The sequence below is a fragment of the Saccharomyces eubayanus genome, chromosome XIV, assembly GCF_001298625.1.
Source record: "Saccharomyces eubayanus strain FM1318 chromosome XIV, whole genome shotgun sequence".
NCBI lineage: Eukaryota > Fungi > Ascomycota > Saccharomycetes > Saccharomycetales > Saccharomycetaceae > Saccharomyces > Saccharomyces eubayanus.
Window position 1 is genome coordinate 304,124 of NC_030973.1, and position 25,540 is coordinate 329,663.

At 39.6% G+C, this 25,540-nt stretch overlaps 11 protein-coding genes across 11 annotated transcripts; 5 read left to right on the forward strand and 6 right to left on the reverse strand.

Moving 5' to 3' along the window:
• Nucleotides 1-335: 335 nt before the first annotated feature.
• APC1 (anaphase promoting complex subunit 1) lies at nt 336-5,558 on the forward strand (the record flags this gene model as incomplete). The annotated part of the gene is made up of 1 exon (XM_018367588.1): nt 336-5,558. One exon carries the CDS (start codon nt 336-338, stop codon nt 5,556-5,558), a length of 5,223 nt encoding a protein of 1,740 aa, XP_018219712.1.
• Nucleotides 5,559-5,857: 299 nt separating this feature from the next.
• On the reverse strand, nt 5,858-7,363 carry PSD1 (phosphatidylserine decarboxylase 1; the record flags this gene model as incomplete). Its single annotated transcript, XM_018367589.1, has 1 exon — nt 5,858-7,363. The coding sequence occupies one exon, from the start codon at nt 7,361-7,363 to the stop codon at nt 5,858-5,860; it is 1,506 nt and encodes a 501-aa protein (XP_018219713.1).
• A 360-nt stretch (nt 7,364-7,723) lies between these two features.
• Nucleotides 7,724-8,503, reverse strand: FMP41 (Fmp41p; the record flags this gene model as incomplete). Its single annotated transcript, XM_018367590.1, has 1 exon — nt 7,724-8,503. One exon carries the CDS (start codon nt 8,501-8,503, stop codon nt 7,724-7,726), a length of 780 nt encoding a protein of 259 aa, XP_018219714.1.
• Nucleotides 8,504-9,115: 612 nt separating this feature from the next.
• SKO1 (Sko1p) lies at nt 9,116-11,077 on the reverse strand (the record flags this gene model as incomplete). The annotated part of the gene is made up of 1 exon (XM_018367591.1): nt 9,116-11,077. One exon carries the CDS (start codon nt 11,075-11,077, stop codon nt 9,116-9,118), a length of 1,962 nt encoding a protein of 653 aa, XP_018219715.1.
• An 872-nt stretch (nt 11,078-11,949) lies between these two features.
• Nucleotides 11,950-13,278, reverse strand: BNI5 (Bni5p; the record flags this gene model as incomplete). Its single annotated transcript, XM_018367592.1, has 1 exon — nt 11,950-13,278. One exon carries the CDS (start codon nt 13,276-13,278, stop codon nt 11,950-11,952), a length of 1,329 nt encoding a protein of 442 aa, XP_018219716.1.
• Nucleotides 13,279-13,553: 275 nt separating this feature from the next.
• DI49_4571 (uncharacterized protein) lies at nt 13,554-14,789 on the forward strand (the record flags this gene model as incomplete). The annotated part of the gene is made up of 1 exon (XM_018367593.1): nt 13,554-14,789. One exon carries the CDS (start codon nt 13,554-13,556, stop codon nt 14,787-14,789), a length of 1,236 nt encoding a protein of 411 aa, XP_018219717.1.
• A 225-nt stretch (nt 14,790-15,014) lies between these two features.
• IBD2 (Ibd2p) lies at nt 15,015-16,070 on the reverse strand (the record flags this gene model as incomplete). The annotated part of the gene is made up of 1 exon (XM_018367594.1): nt 15,015-16,070. One exon carries the CDS (start codon nt 16,068-16,070, stop codon nt 15,015-15,017), a length of 1,056 nt encoding a protein of 351 aa, XP_018219718.1.
• Nucleotides 16,071-16,482: 412 nt separating this feature from the next.
• Nucleotides 16,483-19,815, reverse strand: RIA1 (GTPase RIA1; the record flags this gene model as incomplete). Its single annotated transcript, XM_018367595.1, has 1 exon — nt 16,483-19,815. One exon carries the CDS (start codon nt 19,813-19,815, stop codon nt 16,483-16,485), a length of 3,333 nt encoding a protein of 1,110 aa, XP_018219719.1.
• A 274-nt stretch (nt 19,816-20,089) lies between these two features.
• Nucleotides 20,090-20,308, forward strand: DI49_4574 (uncharacterized protein; the record flags this gene model as incomplete). The annotated part of the gene is made up of 1 exon (XM_018367596.1): nt 20,090-20,308. The coding sequence occupies one exon, from the start codon at nt 20,090-20,092 to the stop codon at nt 20,306-20,308; it is 219 nt and encodes a 72-aa protein (XP_018219720.1).
• Nucleotides 20,309-21,105: 797 nt separating this feature from the next.
• RPL42A (60S ribosomal protein eL42) lies at nt 21,106-21,925 on the forward strand (the record flags this gene model as incomplete). The annotated part of the gene is made up of 2 exons (XM_018367597.1): nt 21,106-21,109; nt 21,609-21,925. 2 exons carry the CDS (start codon nt 21,106-21,108, stop codon nt 21,923-21,925), a joined length of 321 nt encoding a protein of 106 aa, XP_018219721.1.
• Nucleotides 21,926-22,415: 490 nt separating this feature from the next.
• Nucleotides 22,416-24,761, forward strand: CBK1 (serine/threonine protein kinase CBK1; the record flags this gene model as incomplete). Its single annotated transcript, XM_018367598.1, has 1 exon — nt 22,416-24,761. The coding sequence occupies one exon, from the start codon at nt 22,416-22,418 to the stop codon at nt 24,759-24,761; it is 2,346 nt and encodes a 781-aa protein (XP_018219722.1).
• Between the last annotated feature and the right edge of the window lie 779 nt (nt 24,762-25,540).

The following is a 25,540-nucleotide window of genomic DNA, read 5'->3' on the forward strand; positions in this document are numbered from 1 at the left end:
CCTTTGAGCCCCAGATATTTCAGGAAAAGACCAGCCCTACCATTTAGAGGTAAAGACCTTGTTTTTTGGGAATAGGGCATGGCCTCGTTTTTCTCTACAGCCCTATCATTTTAAGGTTTGGACATATCAACCCTACTCAAGGTAGGGCTTGTGTCTATTATTTACATTTTGTACAAAAGTAAGAAGAAAGACTCTAGGCATTGAAAGCATTAGTAGCTCTCGTGTTCTCTTGGTGTTCTCCTAGCCTGCACACAGCAGCATCGTCCACTGGAATATCGCTGGTTGGTATTCAGTGTGTTATAGTAACATTTAGTGCCTACAGAGTTTTATATTTTATGACTTCTACACCGTGTATTGGGAATGATTGTTTGCCAAGGGTATCTGGCGATAATGCTTCTGATTGGCAGCTGCAAGATAATATTACAAACAAGCCAGGGGGTATAGACGGAGAGGTTTGGCTGTCGAGGGACGGTCTGCGCGTGAAGTGGTGTATTGAAGATCAATGCATACGTCAGTTTGCTTATAACCAGAAGATCATCAAAGCCGGCTATATCGACTTCGAAAAGACGTCGGACTGTTTCGTGGTKGTACTATCTGATATTGCGCATGTATATTTCCTGCCCAAGGGCAATGCCACGACGGTGTGCTTCCCATTTTTGATCGGAAATGCGTTTTGGTACGCTAATGGAGTGATCTTGGAGAGAGACACTTCTGCTTTCTTCATGGATTGCTCTACTGATTGTAAGCCCATGGACTTCGATTTGAAGCATAAATACATCACTTTAACGGATCCAATGACTCCTTTTGGCCTTATTTCCATCTCAAATACTTACAAGGGTGGTATAAATAGCGCTTCTGGTAATAAAAGCGATGGTTTACAGGACTTGCAACTTGTGCTCTTCCCCAGCGACAAGGAAAAATACATAGCAGTATTTTTAGAYCGGAATTCTAAAATTTTACGGTTTTATTATAGCAGAGTTTTATCATCAGATCAGTCACGAAAAGGAGAGCTAACGACCTCTTCGACAAAGAAGAGCGGTTTGGACACCGCAAGTAATAGCCATAAGACTAACGGAATTACTAAGAACCTACGCAAATTCTCACTTCTGACGCGTAGGACAGCATCCATAAACTCCAGTTCACACGATTGCAATGCAACTGAAAGGGTCCTTAGCGGCACTCTAGGCAACGCCCCAAACAGGACAGATATTTTCGCTCTTCCGTCTTCATCTTCAAGAAGAAGCCTATCGGCAACCCTAGATAGAATGGGGAACAATATCGCCATGAATAATAGAGCTACTCCTTCACCCTTTTTCGATTTCTCCACAAACGCTGGGGCTCATTCAAATATCACCCCAGTATCACAACCTATGCAACAGCAACAGCAGGAATATTTAAATCAAACAGCATCTTCCTCGAAGGATATCGTTTTAACAGAAATATCATCTATGAAACTACCGGATGATATTATATTCACTTCCCAAAGCTTGAGCTCTATATTGAGCACCTTGAAGTTTTTGTCTTTGAGATTTGGAAGTCAAGAAGCGCTTTTAATATTTCATGAGCCCACTCATTTTTGCAAAATCTGGTTAATTGATCTTTTACCAGATGTATTGGATTCTATTCCATTTAAAATATACGGGAACTCGCCGCAAAACATGATTAGGCTAGAAAATCTAAAACTCAAAGACCCATCAAGAATAAAGACTATAAATATACATAAGCGTCTTAACGGGTGCCTGATTATAGTATTACAAGAACCGAATGGGGGAGAATACGAGTCATTTTTACACAATCCATTTATTAAAATATCATCGCCTTTATTAACTGTTTCCAAAGAGCTTACTGAAAAAAATCTGGTCCCTTGCTTACAGCAATCGTTCCCATATCCTGAGACTAGCTTCACTAAGCTTTGTTTCGAAGCTCTCAAGTATATCACCCCCCCTGCATTTAACATCTCATTCATATTTATATGGCAATTTGCATATTCACTGCTACCTTCAAGGATTAGTAGTGAAGTTGGAAGCTTAAAACTAGAGCATGACGCTTTTTCATTAGTCCTTTCCTTATTGATTTTGCAGGTACCTGGTTCTTCCACTCAGGAATATAAAGATTATAAAGAAATATACGAACACGAGCTGTTTCGGCAATTAAAGCGGGATCCGGAAACAACCAACTCTGTTCTACCGAAGATTGTTATCGGATTGCATTTGATACGAGAGGAATACTCCTTAAATATCCTGTGTCGCACTGAGTATGCATTGTTGGGGCAATTTCTTAGCTTTGCTACCGCCGCTATGGGCTGGCCTGATCTATGGCAAAGGTATTACTTACCAAATACGGATCTAGAATCGAAAAGCCAACTACTCCCAAGCGAACGAAACTCAGCTTTTGTTCATCCGCTAGATGAACCGCCCTCGATTACAAAATCATTATACAGTATAACGGAAAACAGTTCAATACCGTTATGTCCATTCATTAGTTTCTCGAGGCTTGCAGCAACAGACACTCAAGTTGAATTGCGCATCACTCCGAGAAGTTTCAAAATTTTGGGGCTATATGAACTAGTGCACTCCGCTAATTTTTTACCGGACTATATTTTAGGTATTCTTTCCAGTTTGAAAATAGAAGAAAACGAATTCCAAACTTATCCTTTAGGCATTTTGGTTCCACTACAAAATATCTTGAAAATATTGGAAGATAAGCTATCTCAAGTTCAGGACAATTTAGAGTTGCTTGATAGGGCAGATTTACAAAGATGCAGTGCAATAATCAAAGGCATAAAAAATGATTCTCAGGAAATTATTAAAAGAGGCCAAAAAGATGGTTCTATATCGTACAAGCTACCGGTCACCAGGAATAGAGGCTCTTTACGTAAGAAACCCAATGATATCTTTACAGTATTATCCGAGATTGTGAAATGTGCAAGTCAAGTTCCACTGGATGGATCTGCTATGAGGATGTCAAACATCGAGGACGATGAGGATATCGATGAGGGGCGTTCGCTCAAACTAAATGCAGGGCTGATATTTTCAGAAGATAAAAGATTTAGCCATGTTGTATCATTATTAGCCTATTATAGGCCTACGCAGACGCAATTTTTCACCACTAAGACAGAGTATGCCCAAGTGCTATCCCAAAAGAAGTATTTTGCTAAAATAATGGCGTTAAGAACTTGTACGAATGGTATAGGTTGGGGTGCTGTGGCATACGCTACAGAAAAACCAATATCCACCCAAAAATGGGTGGTCCAGCCTCTCAATATGATTTCAGTGTTTCCTGATGACACAAAAATAGCTGTAAAGGTCCCAGAAGATATTGGTCATGATATTGCTAAGTGGGGGCAGTTTCATGCCGGGGTTAGTTCTGGTCTCCGTATATCTAAGAAGGCAAGTGGTATCACAGGAAGTTGGATTGCGTTTAATAAACCGAAAGAACTAGATGCATACCATGGTGGTTTCCTTTTTGGTTTGGGACTTAGTGGACACTTGAAGAATTTAGAAGAATGGCACATATACAATTACCTTAGTCCCAGAAATACTCATATAAGTATTGGATTACTTCTCGGGATGAGTTCAAGTATGAAAGGCAGTATGGATTCGAAACTAATAAAGGTTATCAGTGTGCATCTGGTTGCATTTCTGCCTAGCGGGTCTAGCGATCTAAATATAGATCTAAAATTACAAACCGCTGGTATTATAGGAATGGGTATGTTATATCTCAACTCAAGACACAAGAGAATGAGCGATTCAATTTTTGCACAACTTGTGTCACTACTTAATGTCAACGATGAACTGGTCGCTGATGAAGAGTATAGGTTAGCAGCAGGCATATCATTGGGTCTTATTAATTTGGGAGCTGGGCAAAGGAAATCAAATAAGTGGGATTCATCTTTACTGAGGTTGGGAAATTATCTTTCGGAAGATATTTATGACTCAAATGATGTTGAGCAAAATGAAATGTATGAAGAACTTACTACAAAGTTATTGGATATTATCACCAGTACATATGATGTGGAAAAGGATTGGATACCAGAAAGTTCACAAATTGGTGCGGTGATTGCGATTATGTTTTTGTTCTTGAAGACAAACAATTTTGAGATTGCCGATATACTGAAAGTTGACTTAAATGCCACTTCAAAATTAAACATCAGTTCCCGTCCGGAATTATTAATGTATCGAGAATGGGCATCCAATATGATTTTATGGGACCATATAGGTGATGACCTGTTTTTCATCATGAAAGATATCGACATCGGTGAAAAATATGGTGAACTTAATACGGATTTACTTCCTTTCTACTATACTATGGCAGGAAGAATTTTAGCTGTGGGTATTAGATTTGCTTCTACGGGAAATTTGAAAATCCGCAATGTTCTTCTATCCCTTGTTGATAAATTTCTGCCCTTTTATCAGTATCCTGGGAGACAGAATCTTGACTTTAGGTTGACGATTTCTGTTATTAATGTTTTAGTAAACGTCATTATTGTGTCTTTGAGTATGGTTATGTGTGCTAGTGGTGATTTGGACGTCTTGAGAAGAGTTAAATATCTGCATGAAGTTGTATCTGGGCCACATTCTGACTTATTTCGAGCGATTCCCACTTCTAAAAGTGGCGGAGACGCATCTCAGGTAAACTCAATTGTTAACACACCAGAAAATAATGACTCTGATGAGAGAAATGATGAAACAAGGACTTCTTTGGATGATGAAAGATCAGTGAATGGTAGTGACATTAGTGACCCGACAGCCTTTTTAGAAGATAAAAAGGATATGGATGACCATTATGGTAAATTTATTTCTACAGATCTAGCATTAGGTTTTCTTTTTCTTGGTTCTGGACAGTACGCTCTCAACACTTCTACTTTAGAATCTATCGCCTTCTTAAGTATGTCAGTTTTACCCACATATACAACTCCGCATCCCTTGCAAGAGCTGAAGCATTTCTGGAGCATGGCTGTAGAGCCTCGTTGTCTTGTTATCAAGGATATTTCTACTGGCGATCCGGTGAATAACGTTCCTATTCAGTTGGTGGTTGAAAAAGACATTGAAAAGGATGAAGTGGTAAAGGAGATGTCAACACCATGCCTACTTCCCGACTTTTCTAAGATCAAATCTATCAGGGTAAAAAAGCATGATTACTTTCCATTGGAAATTAATTTCACTAAAGATTTGTCAGCTTCTGATTTTTTTAGTAATGGAACCATTATTTATATACAAAAAAAATCACAAAGTGCTTTCGAGGATAGGACTTCATATAAGAACGCAGAGGACATTCATGTTGCGCTCAAGAAAAAGGCAACAGAAGCTAAAAGTTCGAAGCTTACTCCCAAAAGGAGGCATGGGAGTTCCTTTTCCTCACAACTCATAGAAAGTTTGGGTATTCAAGATTTGACAATGGTGGAACTTGATGGCATTTTTAATGCAGAAAATAATACAGCATTGACGGATTCTGAATCATATAATCTAGGTTTGCTTTGTTCGGATAAAAACAGTGGTGACGTTTTGGATTGTCAGCTCGAACTGTGGAACAAAAGTTTTGGGCCGCATGCTGATTAATGCAATTTTTAAGAGTGTCTTCCTATCTACGTATGTAAAAGCAAATTCGGTTAAAGATCAGTATAATTTGATTTTCAATATAATCTAGGTCAGAAGGCGTTTGCGTATATATACTTAAGCACTACATAGTGCTTGGAAATTTTCTTATTGAGTATTTAATTTCTAATTATAATTAACGAGCTTAATCTGAAAACAAATGATCTATAATCCTATTCATTTCCAAAACAAAGTCTTGGAAGCACGGAGATATAGTATATACAGCCAAAAAAAAAAATGTTAATCTTAAGTGTAAATCCTTTTTATTTTGAATCTTTATTTTCAATAATGCCTAACTCCTGTCCCATTTTAACCTTATCACCAACATTAACCTTGAATTTGAATTCAGTTGGTGCCTCGAAGCATAGAACGACGGTACTGCCCAATTCGAAGCCCCCCATTTCTTCACCTTTGACCAAAGGCATACCCCCTAATATTTTACTTGCATTTTCATAGATTGCTTGATAGCAAGTATGTGGTTCTAAATGTTTATCGCTTTTAGAATTTGTTACAAATTCTTGATCAAAATTCAGTTTAATGGAACCAACATTTGTAGCACCAACAGGCGTCATACTGAAAAATCCATATTTCCAACCACCCAATAGAGCAACTCTTTCGTTTAGAATGAAAAGATTAGGGAAGTTACGTTGGAAGTAAGGTGCTACAGAAAATAAATCACCTGGGAAATGACGGCGAACTTTACAGACCCAGTCAATTGGGGAGTGGAAATGATGGTAATCACCGGGGGCCAAATATATAACGGCAAAAAATAGTTCCGTATCATGAGGTTCTGAGCACGAAAATCCGTTAGAGAAGTAGCTCAGAGAAAGTTGGCTTAAAAGATGTATATTTTTGGAAACGCTTGGTTTAAACTCTTCAACAGATTGGTCACCTTCATTTTTAATTGTGATGAGAGGTTGTTCCGTATCCCCTGCGCCCGCTAATTGAAAGTTGTTTATTCTGGCAAATTCTTTATGCTTTTCTTCATCGGAAGTCAAATCCAAGCTAGATTCACTTTTCGACATCAAAGGGTGGGAATGAGTGCCGAGGAATTCCTTGATTGAGTATGTCATACCTTTAACCTGTTCAATCTCACCCGTTTCAGAGTTGATTATACCAACTTGTAAAATCTTCCCATCACTTGGAGAGGAAATGACGTTTTCGCCTTGTGCTACCGGACGCGTATCTGGCTTTATATTACGGTAAAAGAATTCAGATAAGTTTGCGTAGTGTGTTAAATCAGGATCTTCCATTTCGTCCAGATTAACCCCGAATAGAAAAGAATATAACCGGTAACCCCATGGCCTAACCCAGATGGGTAGAGTGAGAGAATTCACTTGGCCCCATAGCCGAGACATTGCATTCAAGGGTAAAGTAGAATAGCAGAAGAAAAGCCAGTTATTGTTAAATATTTTGATTTTTCTTGTTCTTGTTCCCTTCTTACTTTTTGTGTCATCCTCTTCATCTGTTTTATCGTTCCTTGAGACCAACAGGATGGTCCCGAGGACAATGGTGAAACTAGTAAGTACAACCCATTTCATAGAAACTTGTTTCTTCCCACTGTTTGCGGCAGCTGCCTTAGCACGATCCACAATTTCACCGGAACTACGTCGTTGGTGAACGAAAAGACGTGTGGAAAACCTTCTATTCCATAGCACAGCGGTTTTGTTTCTTAATTGCATCCTTGTGGAGAACTTCACAGCAGGCATCCTCCCCATGAGGAGCGTCCTTCCTTGTGCCAAGGCGTTCTTGACTGGCATGATTGACATGATGGCCTTACTTTTTTCTTCTCCCCCAAAACAAATTCACACTCTGAACAATCAACCAACAAATCGCCAAACAAACTCTAGAACGCTATGAGTATCCTTAAGGTACTTCTTTGCGAGCCAAGTACTTTATATTCCACATGGTAGAACAAATTTTCCTCATGCTGCTTGTGCCTGCTTTTGATGTCCCTTGTCCTCGAGATCTGAAAAAACGCCCAAAAAGATGCGATTGTTACCCTGCACTTTATATTTTGATTTTATATAGCGTATACAGCAGCAAAATGGTCGTATACGTACTAGGTTGACGGCGTAATCATGCGGTGGAGCGTGTGACAGTTGGGATGAGCGTGGGTGCGACTGTCGTTACGTTTCCTTGAATTCATAAGGACCGGGGCGGTTTTCGCATTCGAAATCCATGTCCACGAGCTTGTCGTTATTTTGTAAAAGTTCACAATGAACACGGTCGCCAGGTTTCAGCTCGCCCACGCCGGCAGGTGTGCCAGTTAATACAATATCACCTGGCTCTAGAGAAATCATGGTAGATATATGTGGCAAGATTTTGTGCAATGGGTGTAGCATGAGACCAGTCCCGCCGTCTTGTCTCAGTTCTCCATTAACGGAACACTTGATTCTGAAAATGTCTTGCAAGTTGGATTTGTAGGTTGAAAGCCTCTCGCGGGAGATTAGAGCGGATATTGGCATGAAAGTGTCAAATCCTTTGCTTATGGTCCAAGGTAATCCCTTCTTTTTTGCTTCCTCCTGCACGTTTCTTGCAGTAAGATCTAATGCTAGAGCCACACCACTGATAGATTCATAGACTTCTTCGGGTTTCATTTCAGCGACGTTGGACAAGTGTTTGTTTATGATCAATGCCAGCTCAATTTCATGGTGAACCTTTACTCCTCGTGGGATGAATATGGGCCCTGGATTGGACCCGTCTTCATTCAACCCATTGAAACTTGAATCCGTCGGTCTCTTGGTCTTTGCCAGCGATGATGATAATGGGGTCACTATACTTGAAGTTGGCTTTAGAAAAAAGAATGGTTGTTTGGGGGTTGTGTTATTCAGTTCTTTGATATGCGCGGCATAGTTTCGACCAATGCATATGACTTTCCTGGCTGCTTTCAAATAATTGTAACTCATGATCAATTAGGTGGTGTTACGGCAATGTAACACGAACTGAAAGTTGATCTGTTACCTGCAGAGCGTGTCTATCTACCATTTTTGGTGGATGTGCTTTTCCTTATCAGTTACCGGTGGTTATCTTTTAAAAGCGAATGAAAAAAATGAGAAGCTGCAGACGGATATTAGCAAAAGAGATCGAAAAATCAGTAGAGCATTCGTTTCTGAATAGGCTTGGGGTAACGGTCTTGAGATACCGAGGGTTTGTGGCAATAGATGCTTGTTCGATTTACCATGGTTGCAAAATGTTAACGTGACTACGGCGTGTGCAGTAAAAATGGCTGATATAGGCTTTTATAATTACTATAGCCTTCATTATTTCGCAGTTTTAGATCAATAGCATTGTAAAGGCCTCCAAATAATAGATAGACCTTTCTATATTTTTAGTAGAGTAAATAAACGAAAAAAAAAATTCTTGAAGTTACATAAATACAGAAAACAAAGTAGGAGAGATAAAATAGATCTCTTTTAAAGAAGAGTTTATAGTGGAATATTTGCAATGAGAAAAGCAGACAGGAAAAAGAAAGAATGCACGGAGATAGAGGGCAGTTGCAGAAGCCTGTCGTTATTTCGTCAATTATTGTGAGGTAGTGTGGATAATACATCATGGCCATTATTAGCATCATGAGTATCAGGGTTTGCATTTATTACCAATGTATTAGGAACTGAATAACATGAATTGATTATACTCTGCGCAGTCTGTGTAGTCTGTCCCGCATTGTTGATGATTGTGTTGCTTTTGCTGATATTTGGTACAGAGTTCAGCGGGTATTTTTTGTCCAAGATTATCGGTCTTGAGTTAATGGAGGGATATCCTGCGTTTTCATTCTTAACAGTAGTAATGTCCTTATTGAAGCTGCTCTGATCATCTTGATCTTCCATGTCGTCTCTTGGATTTTTGCCCCCTCTTTGGTAAAAATTAGTTTCGTATATAACTTGTTTCATGTTTGATAATATTGACATGGCACTTGAAAAGTCATTTCTTGAAATGCTATTTTCTAGCAGTGCTAATAAAGATGTAGATGTTGGCGATGATGAAGACGATGGGGTGGACATATTCATACTAAATTGAGAACTTGAAGCACTTGAAGGTACTATCCCGCAAAATTTCCCAACAGCATGGGTGAGATCATCATATTCCGATTCATAAAACTGTATATCACTTTCGATTTTTTTGATATATTCCTTCTTCCTTTTCCTGAATTTGGATGCAGCTACTCTATTCCTTTCCAAAAATTCCTTTCTTTTCTTTTCTTGTTCTTCTGTCTCATCAATTATTACATTGTTTGAATTTTCGTTACTATCGACACCGTCTTTTGGCGCTGTCAAAGCCGTAACGGTAGAGCTCTTTCTCGATACAGAGCTCTTTCTCGGGACTTTGGAAGTTGGACTCATGCTAGACATTCTTCTTTTCCTTTTTCGTGTCTTTGTAGTAAATAATGGATCATTATTCTCAAGTTGAGTTGTCGAATGTTCATTTTCGTTGTGATTAAGGGTAGGCTGCTCGATGCCGTTGATTACTGCTGGATTATCCATTTTCACCGCGGCTTTCGATGTGTTTGGGGAGATGTTGCTATTTCCGGCATTGGTATTAGCGGTCGCATCTGTAATAATTGTCGATGGTGTCGATTTGAATATTGGATTCGTCAAAATGCCAGCAGATGGTAGATTTAACAAAGAACTCAGTCCTGGTGTGATTGGTGTACCATTTACAGTTGGATGCATTATATTAATGTGAGCGTGGTTTTCAGTATTCCCATTGGCAGTGATACTTTTGTTGGTAGTTTTACCATTTGTAACAGTATTTTTGTTGATTGAAGGGAGGACGGGATAGTTGTATGATTGTGTGAGGATACCAGGTGTCAACCCAGTCCTTATGTTAGATTCATTAGGTGTTAATCCGGATTTGGATAAGTTTAACAAGAAACCGGGCATTTGTGAATCATTCGTAGGGAAGCCGTTACTGGTAGTGCTGGCTGTAGCATTATGGTTTCGAGGTTGGTGTATTAATGAAGAGCCTGAAGGAGATGAGCTGTTCGGGTACATGGATCCAGAAGCAGAAGAAGCGCTAAAGGCACTGGGATTCGAATTCGAAGTTGAGGCTGAATGTGAGTTTGGAATTGGGTTTGACGTTGAGTTTGCCTGATACAGAATAGAGGGAGAGAGAAGTAGCGGTGGCAATTTTTTGGACCCGCCTGGAGTAAGTATAGGTGGTGATATTATGGTAGGTCTCTGTTGGCTCGGTAAAAAATTTGGCGAGTCTTTTTTCGCCTCATTTGTATTACCATTACTTGGAATAATTCGGTTCCCGTTCCCCTCCGGTATGCTGTCCAAACTACGCGTGGAACGATGAGGATTTTGCGCTAACGTCGATATGGAACCGCTTCTCGAAGGGCTCTTTGGTTGAAATGGATGAGGGGCTACGCCTGGGAGTGACGCCTTTTTGGAAGAAGCAAAGCTTTGTTCAAAAGGATTTGGTTCCAAATCAAATGCCGAAACGGTGCTTGGTTGTCTTGAACGCTCCTCACTTGACATGACGGTTGGACTGGAGTCAGGGGGTGGGCAATATATTTGGAATGCAATAAAAAAAGAACGACTGAAACAAAAATCAAAAACCTCAAATGGGCCTAAAAATTTATCAATAATAAAAGTCGGTAATAAAAATGGGACTTCAATAAAAGTAGAGTGCTTTTAATTAAGATAGGAAGATATTTCGAATACGAAAGGCTGCAATCCGCTCTCTATGTTAAACCCCTTTAGTTGTAAACTTTGCTTGGCTAGAATTACTCTTCAGTGTTTGGTACTGTAGCACCGGACTATTACAATTAAGCAAATACGGTAACTCGCTTATCAGCAACCAAACTCGGCTCTTCTAAAAGGGAAATGCGCAGCTCGTTCGAAGGTCAGTCAGAGTGACTGTGTCTATTCTGTCCTGCTCAGTTTATTTTCATGATTTTTCCCTTCGATTCCACTTTTTTTTCCCTCTGCGACGAAATTTGCAGGGTTATCGTTAGCGCGGTTAAGCACCAGTTGATGTCTTTGAAGGCTATCGATGAGGATGGAGAGTACAAAATGACCGAAGTGTATGCTCTAGCGGTGAAAATGAGTTGTTTTTGAGTTCACTTCTAGTTTTGTGAAGGGCTTGCTTGCCTGCTCTGTTTCTTTTTATATTTATGTTTTATTATACTTGTTTATATTTTGGCTGACCACACCACTTTTAAAGAACTAAAGAGTGAGTCGTTAGGAAAAAGAATTGATTTGAAGATAAATAAGAACCAAACATTTATCATTAATGGAGACTATATACTTTTTTTGTAATGATTGTCTTTGTTTCTTTTTTTTGTGTTTATCTAGCTTGTTATGTAAAGATTTTAATTTTATAGTATTTATCACAGTCCAATGCGTAGTCATTTAGTACCAATCCAGAATTGGCCATTTTCACCGCGGTCAATCTGCTTCCTCAATTGTCTACTCAACAGCACCCCAACCTCATATTTTTCCTTTGTTTTACTATCAAGGTATTCTTGAAGCTTCACCACGGCTCTTTTCAGTCTTTTACCGTCGTCCATAGACAGTGAACCCTGAGCATTCATCTTGTTCAGATAGTCAATTTCCTTTTGCAATTTGGTACATTTCATAGCCAAATAATCATGTCTTTTTTCTAGCTTGGCAGTATTACCCAACTCGGATGCTGAAGTGATAGGAGACGAAGCAGGAGTATCGTACTTGTTCAGTGAAGATTTACGGCTCCCATCCCTCGAACCAGAATTGCTACTTACCGAGATAACTCTAAATGGATTTGTCGGGCGTCGTTTCTCGAAGTTTGGTACGGGTTTTAGTTCTCGACTAGCTGAATCGGAGTCATTTGCATCGGTATCATCTTCTTTGAGATTTTTCTTGGGTATAAAGATTTTAGATTGAGAATCAAGCGGAGTGCTTCTTCCGGAAGGATTGGGGAAGTCCTCTGAGGTGTCGGTCGTTTGGTCAGCTAAATGCTTGTTCTCGTGATTGTCGTCGTTTTTGCTCCCTACAGATATAGTTTGCGGTAGTATGTTCGGGTCTCCTCCATCATTTCCTGAAGAAAAGTTATCCAATATCAACTCGGTATCTGCTGTACGGTGTCCAGCGTAGCTGATAGTTTCGCGAGTGGGAGGTTTTAGAGGTTGAGCCTCAATCTTTTCTACCTCTTCCTTACCTGTGCACTTGTCTTCCGCATCCGATTTTTCGTCTTCCCATTCATCGTCGTCACTTTTGGCAGTTTCATTATCAACTCCACTTTGATTTACATTTTCAGTATCATAAGCTTTAACTTCAGTGTCACTGTCATTTGACTCCGCATTTTTGGCGGATTTGGCGACAAACGCGTTATAGGAGTCACCGATAACAATGGCCGTGTGATTCACTTGAATTTCTTGGACTACCGCAACCTGAGGTTCTAATTGTTCAGGTTCAGTCTCCATACTCTTCTTTTTCTCATTGTCACTGAAAATATGCTCCTTTGGAGACTCATTACCAGCTTCGGGCTGTACTGCATCTTCTCGTGTATTGCTGAATTCCTCGTTACTACTTGGAAAAGCCGCTTCAGTCGCTTCACCAACCTCTGGTATCTCCTTTGCAGCTTCGTTCTCTGTTGGTTCCACCAATTGAAGATTTTCATCGATCATCTGGTTCATCTGGTTGATGTCTATTTCGATTTGAGAAAGCCTCTTCTTTATCTTGTCCTGGTCTAATCCCATTGTTCCTATGCACCCTGATGTATCACACTATGCTGATACCAAAAGAACAACTAATTAAGCACGAAACTATCAATGCTTTTGTTTATGGTCGACTTGTATTTTCACCGCGATATTTATTTCACAACGCGTTTTCAGAACGGTCTGGGTTCTGGGCATCTCAAAGGGCTTTTCACGATCAGTGAATAAAGAAGAGCTGGTGGGATTTTAAAATGAAAGACAATAGAAAGGGAGGGAGACATAGGAGGATTGTTGGGACATACTAGTTAAAAGTCGGCATGGACAGAGTACGCTCTCTTATTGGGGGCCACCGCACACGCAATCGCCAGCGTCCCTTATATTCACACAACGAGACTCCATCAACCACGAATCTTTTGGGAGCTGGTGGTAATGGGGACGATCAATCCACGATATTTGAGCATGAAACGGAGCGACCGGGTACTGCAGAGCAGACTGTACACGACGGCGATGACAATGCGGATGTTGCTACTTTGAATACAGCGGTATCAGAGGGCTCCACTATCGGGGATCTACAAAGACAAGGTTTTATTAACAGAGCCCCCAGGTTCACTTCTGAAAGAACCATGCCATTCATTTCAATCCTACTACAACGAGGGTATTTTGTTTTCCCTAGTGAAGAGTCTTTCCAATTTTTTTTACGCAACAAGAGAAAACTTGATAATATTGATCCAAAAACCGGTTTGGGACTTCCCCTATTTCACGCTGTCTCTTTAAACTTAGTCAAGTCCCTCTTTAGTAATCATAATACTCCGGTAATGAGGATTTACAAATACGCCATAATAGATTTTCAATGCGAGAAGCCTCCACCCAATTCCGAGCTAGTCCTGGAAATAAATAAGAGTATTTCAATATATAAATTCGAATTCTGCACCATTTTAAAAAAGCTAGAAAGCCATAATTTTTCCAGTAGAGTAGAACACGACTTCATTTTTCATTTAAACAACGAGCCTGACGTTCATATTCCCATGATTAATTACAATCAAAGAAAAAACGCAGATACGACAGTTCATGGACTGAATCTCCGTTGGTATGGGACAACTAGTTTGGCCTCACCGTTCGGGTCAAACAGCATCAATCTGCTTGTTCTCGACGATACCATGGCATCTTATATGAACCAACCGACTATAGAAGAGTTTGATTCTTATTGTCGTTCTCGCCCTACAAGACCATTAGGCTATCTCCCAGTATGGGCTAGATATACTGATGATAAGGTTAGTATAATACCGAAAAAGAGATCGTTGAGGGTGGCTACCCTTTACATGCAGGAGACTGATTCCTTGAATGACGAATCTAATTCGACGACCCCCACTCCGTGTACCATTGGTAGTGAAATACACCCCAATATTATTGACACAATCCCGTGGGATAGCCAAGTATTGACTTGTATGTGCATGCTTTTGCACGAATATGAATCAAGAAAGGATAAACGTCACACTGCATGGGGAAGTTCAACCGGTTATATGTTGAATGGACCTGCAGGATTACTTATGTAAACTATTTGCATCCACTTTTTTTTCTACCTTCAATTTTTTTGTTACTGTTTCGGTATTAATTCTACATACCTAAATAGTATAAATATTCAAAAAACCTCATTGCACGTACTTGATTCTCCTCGATAGCACGTTCTGACAAAGTCAAAAAATTAAATATGCCCCAAATCTTTCTCTTCTATGTAATGTTCCTTGCCTCCATCAGTCTACTCGCTATTTCCGTATTGCCTATCTATTCCTTTTCCTACTATCTTGTTCATCCCTTGGCGGGTTCGGCATCCGGTTATAGCCAAATGTACGATTATACCACTTAATCATATTACGCGGCGGTTCCCCAAATACCATGTAGTACTCACAAAATAAACACATAGGCTTTGATTCGTTTACCAGAACGGAAAAATCCGGAGTACGGTTGTCGGTTTTGGATATGTATTCAAAGTCGTGGTAGTAATAGTTTCTCAGTTTCGATAAATTTTCATAATGATGGTGAGGGCAACAACTCTTATGGTCTCTTGATTCATCATAATAGTCATGTCGCCTTACGTGCCCATTTTTTTTAGAGTGCTTAGATTTATTGTGTTTCTTTGAAGAGGCAGGATGTTGACTGTCTCCATGCAAACCAGCTGTATCCGCAATATCGCGATCAGTTTCGTTAATTTCTTCTTCAACGTCTAAATCATCTCCATTCATTACAGCTCGCAATCTTCCCTGCTCTTCAGTACCAAATCCTCCTGGCAGTACGGATTCTATCATTTGAGAAATCTTCTCCCCTATGCCATCTGGTGTATCTAGTTCTTGGCTTTCATAATCAAATATTATTTCGGCTTCTTCACCATTTAAATGAAGTTCTGGATCTTTCAAATCGTCATCTAGAATTTTTTGCAAATCACGGTCTATTATAAAGTCAGTATTATTTGTCGTTGTAATCTGTCCTATTTCTCTTTCGAAAGTTTCCTTATCATCTGCAGAATTGACATGGTACGTACTTTGATTATCTATTTTTGCAAGTTCGTCTTCTAGACTCAACGAATCCATCTTAGGAAGCGCATCTTTGAGTTCTTCCAGTCGCGCATTTGATAATACCTTTCCACCGTTTCTTATAACGAATTGCATAGCATGAGGGGCATTGTGGAAAGCTTGCCTGTCCTGAAGCTGATTAGAAAGAATTTTAGTCAAAGCTTTTACACCTTCTTGCATCATCACATTTATGGGCATAGGGCCATTTTCGGAAACTACTTCTACAGATGCGTTAGTTGTTCCATTAGATTGATTTGCAGACGACATTTGTTAGCTATGGAGCATAAAAATTTAGTTAACGAAGAATATGATTAATTTTGGAGCCGTTGCTGTCAATAAAAATGACGACAAAATTGAAATAAAAGAGCAATATTTTAGCAAAAAGGTGTTTTAGTCCAATCGTAAACAAATAAAGCACTACTAGTAACCTTTACAATTCTTTCAAAACTACTTTGCTACTCTTTGCCATTTAGATCATCTCAACTTTTTTTGCTCTTACTACAAAACATTCGCTTGCGCGAAGAAACATATGATATCATGGAGTACGTATGACTGGAAATGACACGAAAAATGCAGTATTCTCTTTATTGATGATTTAATACATATATATACATATATATGAATTCATGATTAGTAAAAAGCTGGGCTAAGTAATTGCATACGTTGCTGGAGCGAGTTATCAATTCTTCTTCAAAGTACGCTGTTTTTCGGCGTTTTCAATAACTTTCTCTTCAATGAATAAACCTTTTCTTCTTCTGATGGCATTCATATGCCTACGAGCAATATTCTCTTTATCTGCCGTGTCACCCTGTTCCTCCAGCTCTTCTTCTGTCGTTGGAACCCAAAACGGATCTAAATCAATACACTCAAATCCAGAAAACACTAATTGAGGTTGTGCTGCACCAGATGTTCTTTTACGAATATCTTCACTTAAGCCGAATGCCTCTACGACAGGCACATGGGCCTCGATTTGAAAAAATGGAGTACCTTCTTTCATTTCTTCTGATATAATTTTACCTTGTCTTTGTAGTACAACTGCGTATACTTTCCCAAGGACGTCAACAGAAGTCTGGATATCACATGAGTAGATGGCCCACATAATTCTTGGCGACCAATCTAAGAAAGCTTCATGTATAGCGTCTCTTGTATATGTTATCAGCCTTCCTGACAAATCCACAATATGTTCTTGGTAATGTGTGTCCTCAATAGATTCAATCTCTTCCTGTGACATTTTATGAATACCCTCGACAATAACACACATTCCCTGGACAGGTTCATTCGCCAGAGGTCCCTCGCTAACAGCCAATTGGAAACCATTTTTGACAGAGTCTGAATATTCAAAAGCTGCTGGAGTACCTTCAAATAGACTACCAAGGAGATTATCGTCTGATAACAAAATGTTACAACCAACCCTGTTGGGCCCTAGGCCTGCCAACCTTGATTTGAACCCTTTTAGAAGATCTCCGCTCTTTCCGTCCTTAGATATTACATCTTCAAACGCAGCTAAGAATGAGTTATTATCTAAAAGAGCACCTCCAGTTGTTTCAATGATAGGGTCGATATTTGAGGTGGAGGTTTTCAGAATATTTTTAATGCTGTTTTGATGTTGAGACAAAAATTCTGTAATTTTATCGCTCAATGGGATTGTTCTGAACGTAATCCTATATTGACCCAATAGCAATTGATGAACGCCCCTCCCCAATTGCGCATTCTTTGGTGAAATCATATCGGAAACGGACAAGAATGTTTCTCTATATGGGATCGCAGGTTCTGAATGTGTGATTTCGATTCCCGCGAATCTTTCTGTCAAATCCTTCAAACATCTTTCCAAATGCAATTCACCGGCAGTACATAAAATATGTTCACCCGTGTTCTCAACGTATGTGCGCACACAAGGGTCCGCTTGATCTAACAATTTTAATCCACGTACCAGTTTACTCATTTCAACAGGATTAGCTGGTTCTATTGCAACACGAACGATTGGAGTAGAGTGGAAATTAACCCCCGCTAAATTGACACCTTGAACACCCTTTTGCACCAAAGTACCACTTTTCAAAACTTTACCGGCTAAACCACGAATACCGACGATGTTGCCTGATGGGCAAACATCCAAAGGAACCAATTCCTTACCCATAAACAGATATAAATGTGTAATAACTGCAGTCTCAATGTGCTCGTCGGGACGTTTTGGATCATACTTAGGACCCAATACTGAAATTTCCTGGCCAACCCTTAATGTTCCACTATATATTCTTGCGAACGCTACCAGCGATTCTTCCTTTTCATCAAATATATCATCTTCTTCAATATTCACATCTTCTAAAGCTTGGGGGACTTCATTTGCAAATGTGCCTTCTTCCTCGTATTCAAACATGGAACTTAGGGGGTCATTTGGGTCTATATCGGTTGGTACGAAGTCTAAGCCGAAATTATCTTGGATATTAGCATCATCATCTTCCTCATAGTCAAAGCCTAAATCTAAAGCCGGAGCAGGCTCCGAAACGACATGAAAGATATCGTTGTTAACCAAGGGTTTTGGTTTTGGTTGCTCTCCCATTTCTGGAGTAGTGACGGTGTCCTTTGCTCTTTTATAAAAATCGCCATCATCCTTGGTATTGTCGTTCAAATCCATCTGCGCCATGTTTTCTACTATACCTGCTTGTTTTGCAGCATTCAATGCTTCTTCTCGTGCTTTTCTGCTTCTTTCCATCAGTTCATCGGACGAAACTTCCCTATTAGTTTCAACAGGCAGTTCTTCTTTCGGAATAGAAAGCATCTTAGATACATATGCACTTACTGGCCCTTCCCTGTCGCACGTCTTCATCGCTTCCAACAGTTTGGGATCCATGTCTGCAGCGTCTGCTTCAGAAGCCAGAATAGTATCCAAACGATCAGTCTGTGATTCTAAAGGTGAAGGTAATTTTTCGATGACTGTAAGTAACACTGCTGTGCTAACGGGCAACCATTGTCCCATAATTGTTCTTAATAATTGCTTGTCATCCTTTGATCTTAGATCACGTGGTAGAAGCTTGATATTTAGAGTCTTTGCTATTTTCACGACCATGTCAGAATCTCTTGATATGATTACATTTTGATAAATCTTCCATATATTTTCGAGGATCAAGGACGTAAAGAGAGGTGTTAGGGATCTTCCTTTTAGGCCCTTACTATTGATGATTTTCTTTGTTTTTGGATCCATATAGAAGTCACCCCACAAAACTTTTTGCAGATTTTCTCTCTTAGCACCTAGTTTTTGTTCATAGAATTTGGCCAATTGTCCGATGTTGAAACCCCAACCATCTACAGCAGATGCAAAGATAACGTTGTTATCGCTAGGGTTAAAGTAAATTCCTGAGTCATCTTTCTCAATGTATTCAGCGTTTTCATTTTGTTCTAATTGTTCTCTCCAAGATAAATCATCCAGTTGTCTTTCGTTGGCGAAAAAAGAACCGATAACGGAGTTAACTTGTTCAATGACTTTCGATAAATGGATATAAGTTTCTTGAGGGGTAAGTTGTAGCTCAGTTATTAATCTATCAATTTTATTTAAAACCAAAATAGGCTTTAATTTTTCAGTCCAGCATTGTCTTAGCACAGTGATTGTTTGGGAACACACCCCCTCAACGACATCGACTAATACGACAGCCCCATCACATAATCTGGATGCCGCACTAACTTCACTAGAAAAGTCAATATGTCCTGGGGAATCTATCAAGTTTACCAAGTGCTCGTTCACCAAAGGCTCATCCGAACCTTCTTGTTTATGCAAAACCCTAAAATAAAGGGAAATAGCCGATGATTCCATTGTGATACCACGCAATTGCTCATCAGGCCTAGCATCTAAAAATCTGATCTTACCGGCTAGTCTTTGTGATATAATACCATTTGAAGCTAGAAGCGAGTCTGAAAGAGAAGTTTTACCATGATCGACATGCGCAACAATGCAAATATTCCTTATACAGGAAGGGTCATTTTGTAAACGTTTGTAAGTCTCTGATTCAACTCTAACCATATTAATTTGTTGTGTTTAGAAGACCAGCTCAATCCAAGTAGTTGCGGATTGTTTTGACTGTTTCGATAACGTAGTAATCAAAAGAGGTATTACTAATATATACATACAAATACATATATATCTACCAGAGTACTTGCTTCTCAATTTTTTATTTTTCAAAATTTGTTTCTTCTAAGAAAAAGAAAAGGGAAGCGATGAGCTGAAAATTTCACACCTCAAAACACAAAACGCTAGCATACTAAAACAAGCACACAGAGCAATCGGTACTTGAAGCATGTCTGACAAGCCTGACTCTCAAGTGTTTTGCCCAGACTGTAATGAGAGACTTCAAAAATGTTTGATACAGCAAAATTACGCCATCATCATATGCCCCAGCCTCACCTGTGGCTACCCATTTAACCAAAGGGAAGTGCTCGAAAACTTAACGTACGTAGATGATAACGACGTTTTGAGAGTTGCAAAAAAAAGACTGTCTACGCGGAGTAAACCATGAAGCAGTTATGTTGGTGCCTTTCATTATTTAGCTACCGACAAACGGTGGACTACCAAAAGAAACGTCATATGTAAAGCTGAAACAACTTAAAAAACAAAATGACAGGTAGAGGGAAGGAAGCGGCATCGTACCTATTAATGTGCCAACAGCGATCATTTTTTCATTACAACAGAACGAACATTTTTCAAATGGGGAAACACTTCACAACAATAAAAGGGTGTGATACCAAACAAGCTATACTGCCTCTTATTTAATCTCGTAAATATATATATTCAGACCCGGCATGCATGTATGCCTCTCCAATTTATACTGGTGTGTCCTGAAACACGGGAAAATTATGACATTTAACATCTTTGCAACTGTCGTATCAGCCATTTAGAGTACTTTTTTCATAATATTCATTCCTTGGCATGTACTTTCTATACACCCTTACACCTGTAACTAAGACCCACACATCAAAACTGCAATAGTTTTTTCTGAACCAATTGTTATATTTTTCTGGGCTGATCTTCCCTTTCGGCCCATCGCTGCCTGCCCTCGGCCTGCGCCTAATCCTTTTTCCTGCTAACCTGTACGCTTGGTACCCACGACGCTCGCTCCCAGCTACCGGTGAGGCTTGACTGAGCCTACCGAGGGCTGGGGCACCAGTTTGGTGCAATTCCCTTCTACTGGAACAATCTACTACTCCCGAAGGGCTAGTACATCAACTTGAAGGAGATAGATATCAACAATAGTACACATTTTAAGTGCGTTTCAAGGCCTCTCCAATAAGAGGAAAACAACAATTATCAGTAAAAATGGGTATGTTATAGCCGTCGTGTCAAATCCTAGATGAAATCAGAATATGTGGCAGCTAAATCAATCTCTCGTTGGAAAAGTTGAATATCCATGAAATAGTGACAAACCATATTCCGCAATGGTGGAGTGAAAAGTTATAAATATTTGTACGTACACTAATGCCCGATGATGCACCATAGGGACTCATGAATCAAAAAGTATGCCAGATGGTGATATGAGCAGATGATAGAGTGTGAACACCGTTTTTCTCATCAACACAATGTGCCCTAGAAAGGAATTAGGATATTCGGGAGCCCATTTAAAGATGCAGAAAGCAAGTCCCTGCGTGTGCTCGATTTGTACCGCACTCTACGGTTATACTAATTACAACAGTGAAAGAGAAGGAGTGAAAAAATAGAGAAATATGCCTAATAGGTGCGTTGAAGCCCATACTGACTTCTTTGAATTATTGCAGAATTTATACTAACAAAAACATGATACTTTCATCAAACCTTCTTTTCAGTTAACGTTCCAAAGACCAGAAAAACCTACTGTAAGGGTAAGGCCTGTCGTAAGCACACTCAACACAAGGTTACTCAATACAAAGCTGGTAAGGCCTCCTTGTTTGCCCAAGGTAAGAGACGTTATGACCGTAAACAAGCCGGTTTCGGTGGTCAAACTAAGCCTGTTTTCCACAAGAAAGCTAAGACTACCAAGAAGGTTGTTTTGAGATTGGAATGTGTTAAATGTAAGACCAGAGCTCAATTGACTTTGAAGAGATGTAAGCATTTCGAATTGGGTGGTGAAAAGAAGCAAAAGGGCCAAGCCTTGCAATTCTGAATCTTTTTACGGATTCTGTATTTGTATTCTCTTTTCTTTCGAATCTGATATAATTACATATTATTATAATATAAAACCTTTACGATAAATTCTGCCATAGGATCATGCTGGGTTGTTATGGTGATCCTTAAGTGCATGAGCACCGGGTAAGCAGCATTCTCTTTTGAAATTTTCGTGCTCATAATAAAGCCGTCTTACATTCGACGAAAATGGTCTTATTCAAAAAAAAAAAAGCAAATAGGTTATGATTTGATCTGCGGTTTTGGCGATTTCAGGTTGACATTGGTATTTTTTGTTCCGTCCGTTGAGTAACACTGTCTAATCCGGAATACACGCTATTCACGAATAAAAGCCTTTCTATCACACTCCCCATCCGCTAACATATATATTGCTACATATATTTTTTGTTTTTGAAGCATACACGTGAATAAATCTCGGTACTCTAGACATCTTCGTTGATCCTTTTACCGTTCTTTGCCCTTTTTTCCCAATGTATACTAGTAACAGTAATCATCATGGAAGTGCGTCTCCCTCAGGACAAGGCTATTATATGTCACAGCAACAAGATCAACAGCAGCAACAGTATTCCAACGATATGAATTCCTACCAACAAATATCTAGACCGCCTGCTGCAGGATTCAGCAGTAACTATATGAAGGAGCAAGGCTCTCATCAATCATTGCAAGAACATTTACAGCAACGTGAGACCGGCAACACGGGCGGTGGTTTTACAGATATCCCAACACTAAATTATCCTGCCACACCGCCGCCACAGAATAACTATACCGCACCAAATCAGATGATTAGCACCCCACCTCCATCCATGGGAGGTCTTTACAGGCACAATAACAATTCTCAGAGCCTGGTGCAAAACGGCAATGGAGGCGGAAATGTTCTGCAATCCCAATTATCTCCAGGTCAGTATTCCATAGAATCAGAGTATAATCAAAATATAAATGCCAGCACGTCTAGTAGCCCATTCCATCAACCGCAAACAGTCCAGAGCAATGGATCGTACTCAAGTGGGTTAAGAAGCGTTAAGAGTTATCAAAGATTACAGCAAGAACAAGAAAATGCCCAGTTTCAACAACAAGTGCCTCCAGCGCAGCAGCAAAATTCACAGCATCAACAGCAACAGCAACAACTTCAATTTCAGCAACAACAACAACAGCAACAACAACAGCAACAGCAACAACAACAGCAACAACAACAACAACAACAACAACAACAACAGCAACAGCAACAGCAACAGCAACAACAACAACAACAACAACAACAACAACAACAGCAGCAACAGCAACAGCAACAGCAACAATCACCTGTTCAGGGAGGCTTCAGCAATGGTAGCATATCTAGCTACATGTATTTCGAAAGACGGCCTGACCTGCTGACGAAAGGAACACAAGATAAAGCAGCCGCTGTGAAGTTGAAGATTGAAAATTTCTACCAATCATCCGTTAAGTACGCCATTGAAAGAAACGAAAGAAGAGTGGAATTAGAAACCGAACTCACATCTCATAATTGGTCGGACGAAAGAAAATCTAGGCAACTGAGTTCTTTAGGTAAGAAAGAATCTCAATTTTTAAGGTTGCGCAGAACGAGATTATCGTTGGAAGACTTCCACACCGTCAAAGTTATCGGGAAAGGTGCTTTTGGTGAAGTGAGACTTGTCCAAAAAAAAGACACTGGAAAAATATACGCAATGAAAACCTTATTAAAATCTGAGATGTACAAAAAGGACCAGTTAGCCCACGTCAAGGCTGAAAGGGATGTATTGGCCGGTAGTGACTCTCCATGGGTTGTTTCATTATACTACTCCTTCCAAGATACTCAATATCTATATTTGATCATGGAATTCTTACCTGGTGGTGATTTGATGACTATGCTGATCAGATGGCAATTATTCACGGAGGATGTAACCAGGTTTTATATGGCAGAATGTATTTTAGCCATCGAGACTATTCATAAATTGGGCTTTATTCACAGAGATATCAAACCAGATAATATTTTGATTGATATTAGAGGCCACATAAAGCTATCTGATTTTGGGCTATCTACAGGTTTTCATAAGACTCACGATTCGAACTACTATAAAAAGCTATTACAAGAAGATGAGGCTACCAATGGTATTTCCAAGCCAGGTACCTACAATACAAATGCAAATGATACCGCGAATAAAAGACAAACAATGGTTGTGGATTCTATTAGTTTGACGATGTCGAATAGACAACAAATACAAACGTGGAGGAAATCACGCCGTTTGATGGCTTACTCTACAGTGGGTACGCCAGATTATATCGCGCCTGAAATTTTCTTATACCAAGGTTATGGGCAAGAATGTGATTGGTGGTCACTTGGTGCGATTATGTATGAATGTTTAATTGGTTGGCCTCCATTCTGTTCTGAAACCCCACAAGAGACGTACAGAAAAATCATGAACTTTGAACAAACTTTACAATTCCCAGACGATATCCATATCTCTTATGAAGCGGAAGATCTTATCCGCCGACTTTTAACGCATGCTGATCAAAGACTTGGTAGACACGGTGGCGCAGATGAAATAAAAACTCATCCGTTTTTCCGTGGTGTCGATTGGAATACAATTAGACAAGTAGAAGCACCATACATACCAAAGTTGAGCTCCATTACGGATACCAGGTTCTTCCCAACAGACGAGTTAGAGAACGTACCTGATTCTCCAGCTATGGCACAAGCTGCCCAACAAAGAGAACAAATGACAAAGCAAGGTGGAAGCGCACCAGTTAAAGAAGATTTGCCGTTCATTGGTTACACTTACTCCAGGTTTGATTATTTGACAAGAAAGAATGCGCTATAGAGGGCATTTCCGTTGATAAGACAAGACGCCTCTCTTAACCATCGAGTATTTATCTATAAATAATGAATGCATAATTTTTATACCATAAAAAAAAAACGAACTTTTTAGGACAGGATATACGTATATCAAAGAAAGAAGAAATATGGTTTGATCGTTTCAATCTTCAAATGCCAATCTATGAAGGTGCAAGGGTAACACGTCCTCTCTGCGTTCACTGAAGAAGAGTACTTGCTACTACTAGTGAAAGACAGTTGCCCTTAATCCATACATCCGCGCAAGCAAGCGCGATGGATGTAATGGCTGGTCCTTTACCTTAAAAAAGAAAAATAAATGGCTGATATGATCAAAAAAGGGAAAAGAGATGCCTTCAGGGGACGCGATTAACACAAGCATATAGTATATATATTAATTAACGACCATTAGAAAAAGGGCAACTACTTTCATACGTGCACTGTTACTATAAAAACTACGGTAAATGAAATAAGGACTTGTCGATATGACGCTTTCTACCTCCGTCAATCCATTTCTCCATAGTATAGTTCATCAACGCAATAAATAAATGCAAGGAAGACAAAATGCAGTTCTAACAACAATTTATCTATTAAACATAACTCTGAAGTCACTACATYGTGACTTGCAGATCTGAGCCACAGCAAAGGATCGCTGCCAAGAAGCAAGGCCAGGATCAGAATTAAGCGGGATGTGTGCCCGTTGTGAAACGGTCCCATACATGCGCCACTATGACTTGGAATCGCCAAACATGAGACAATCTATGTCAT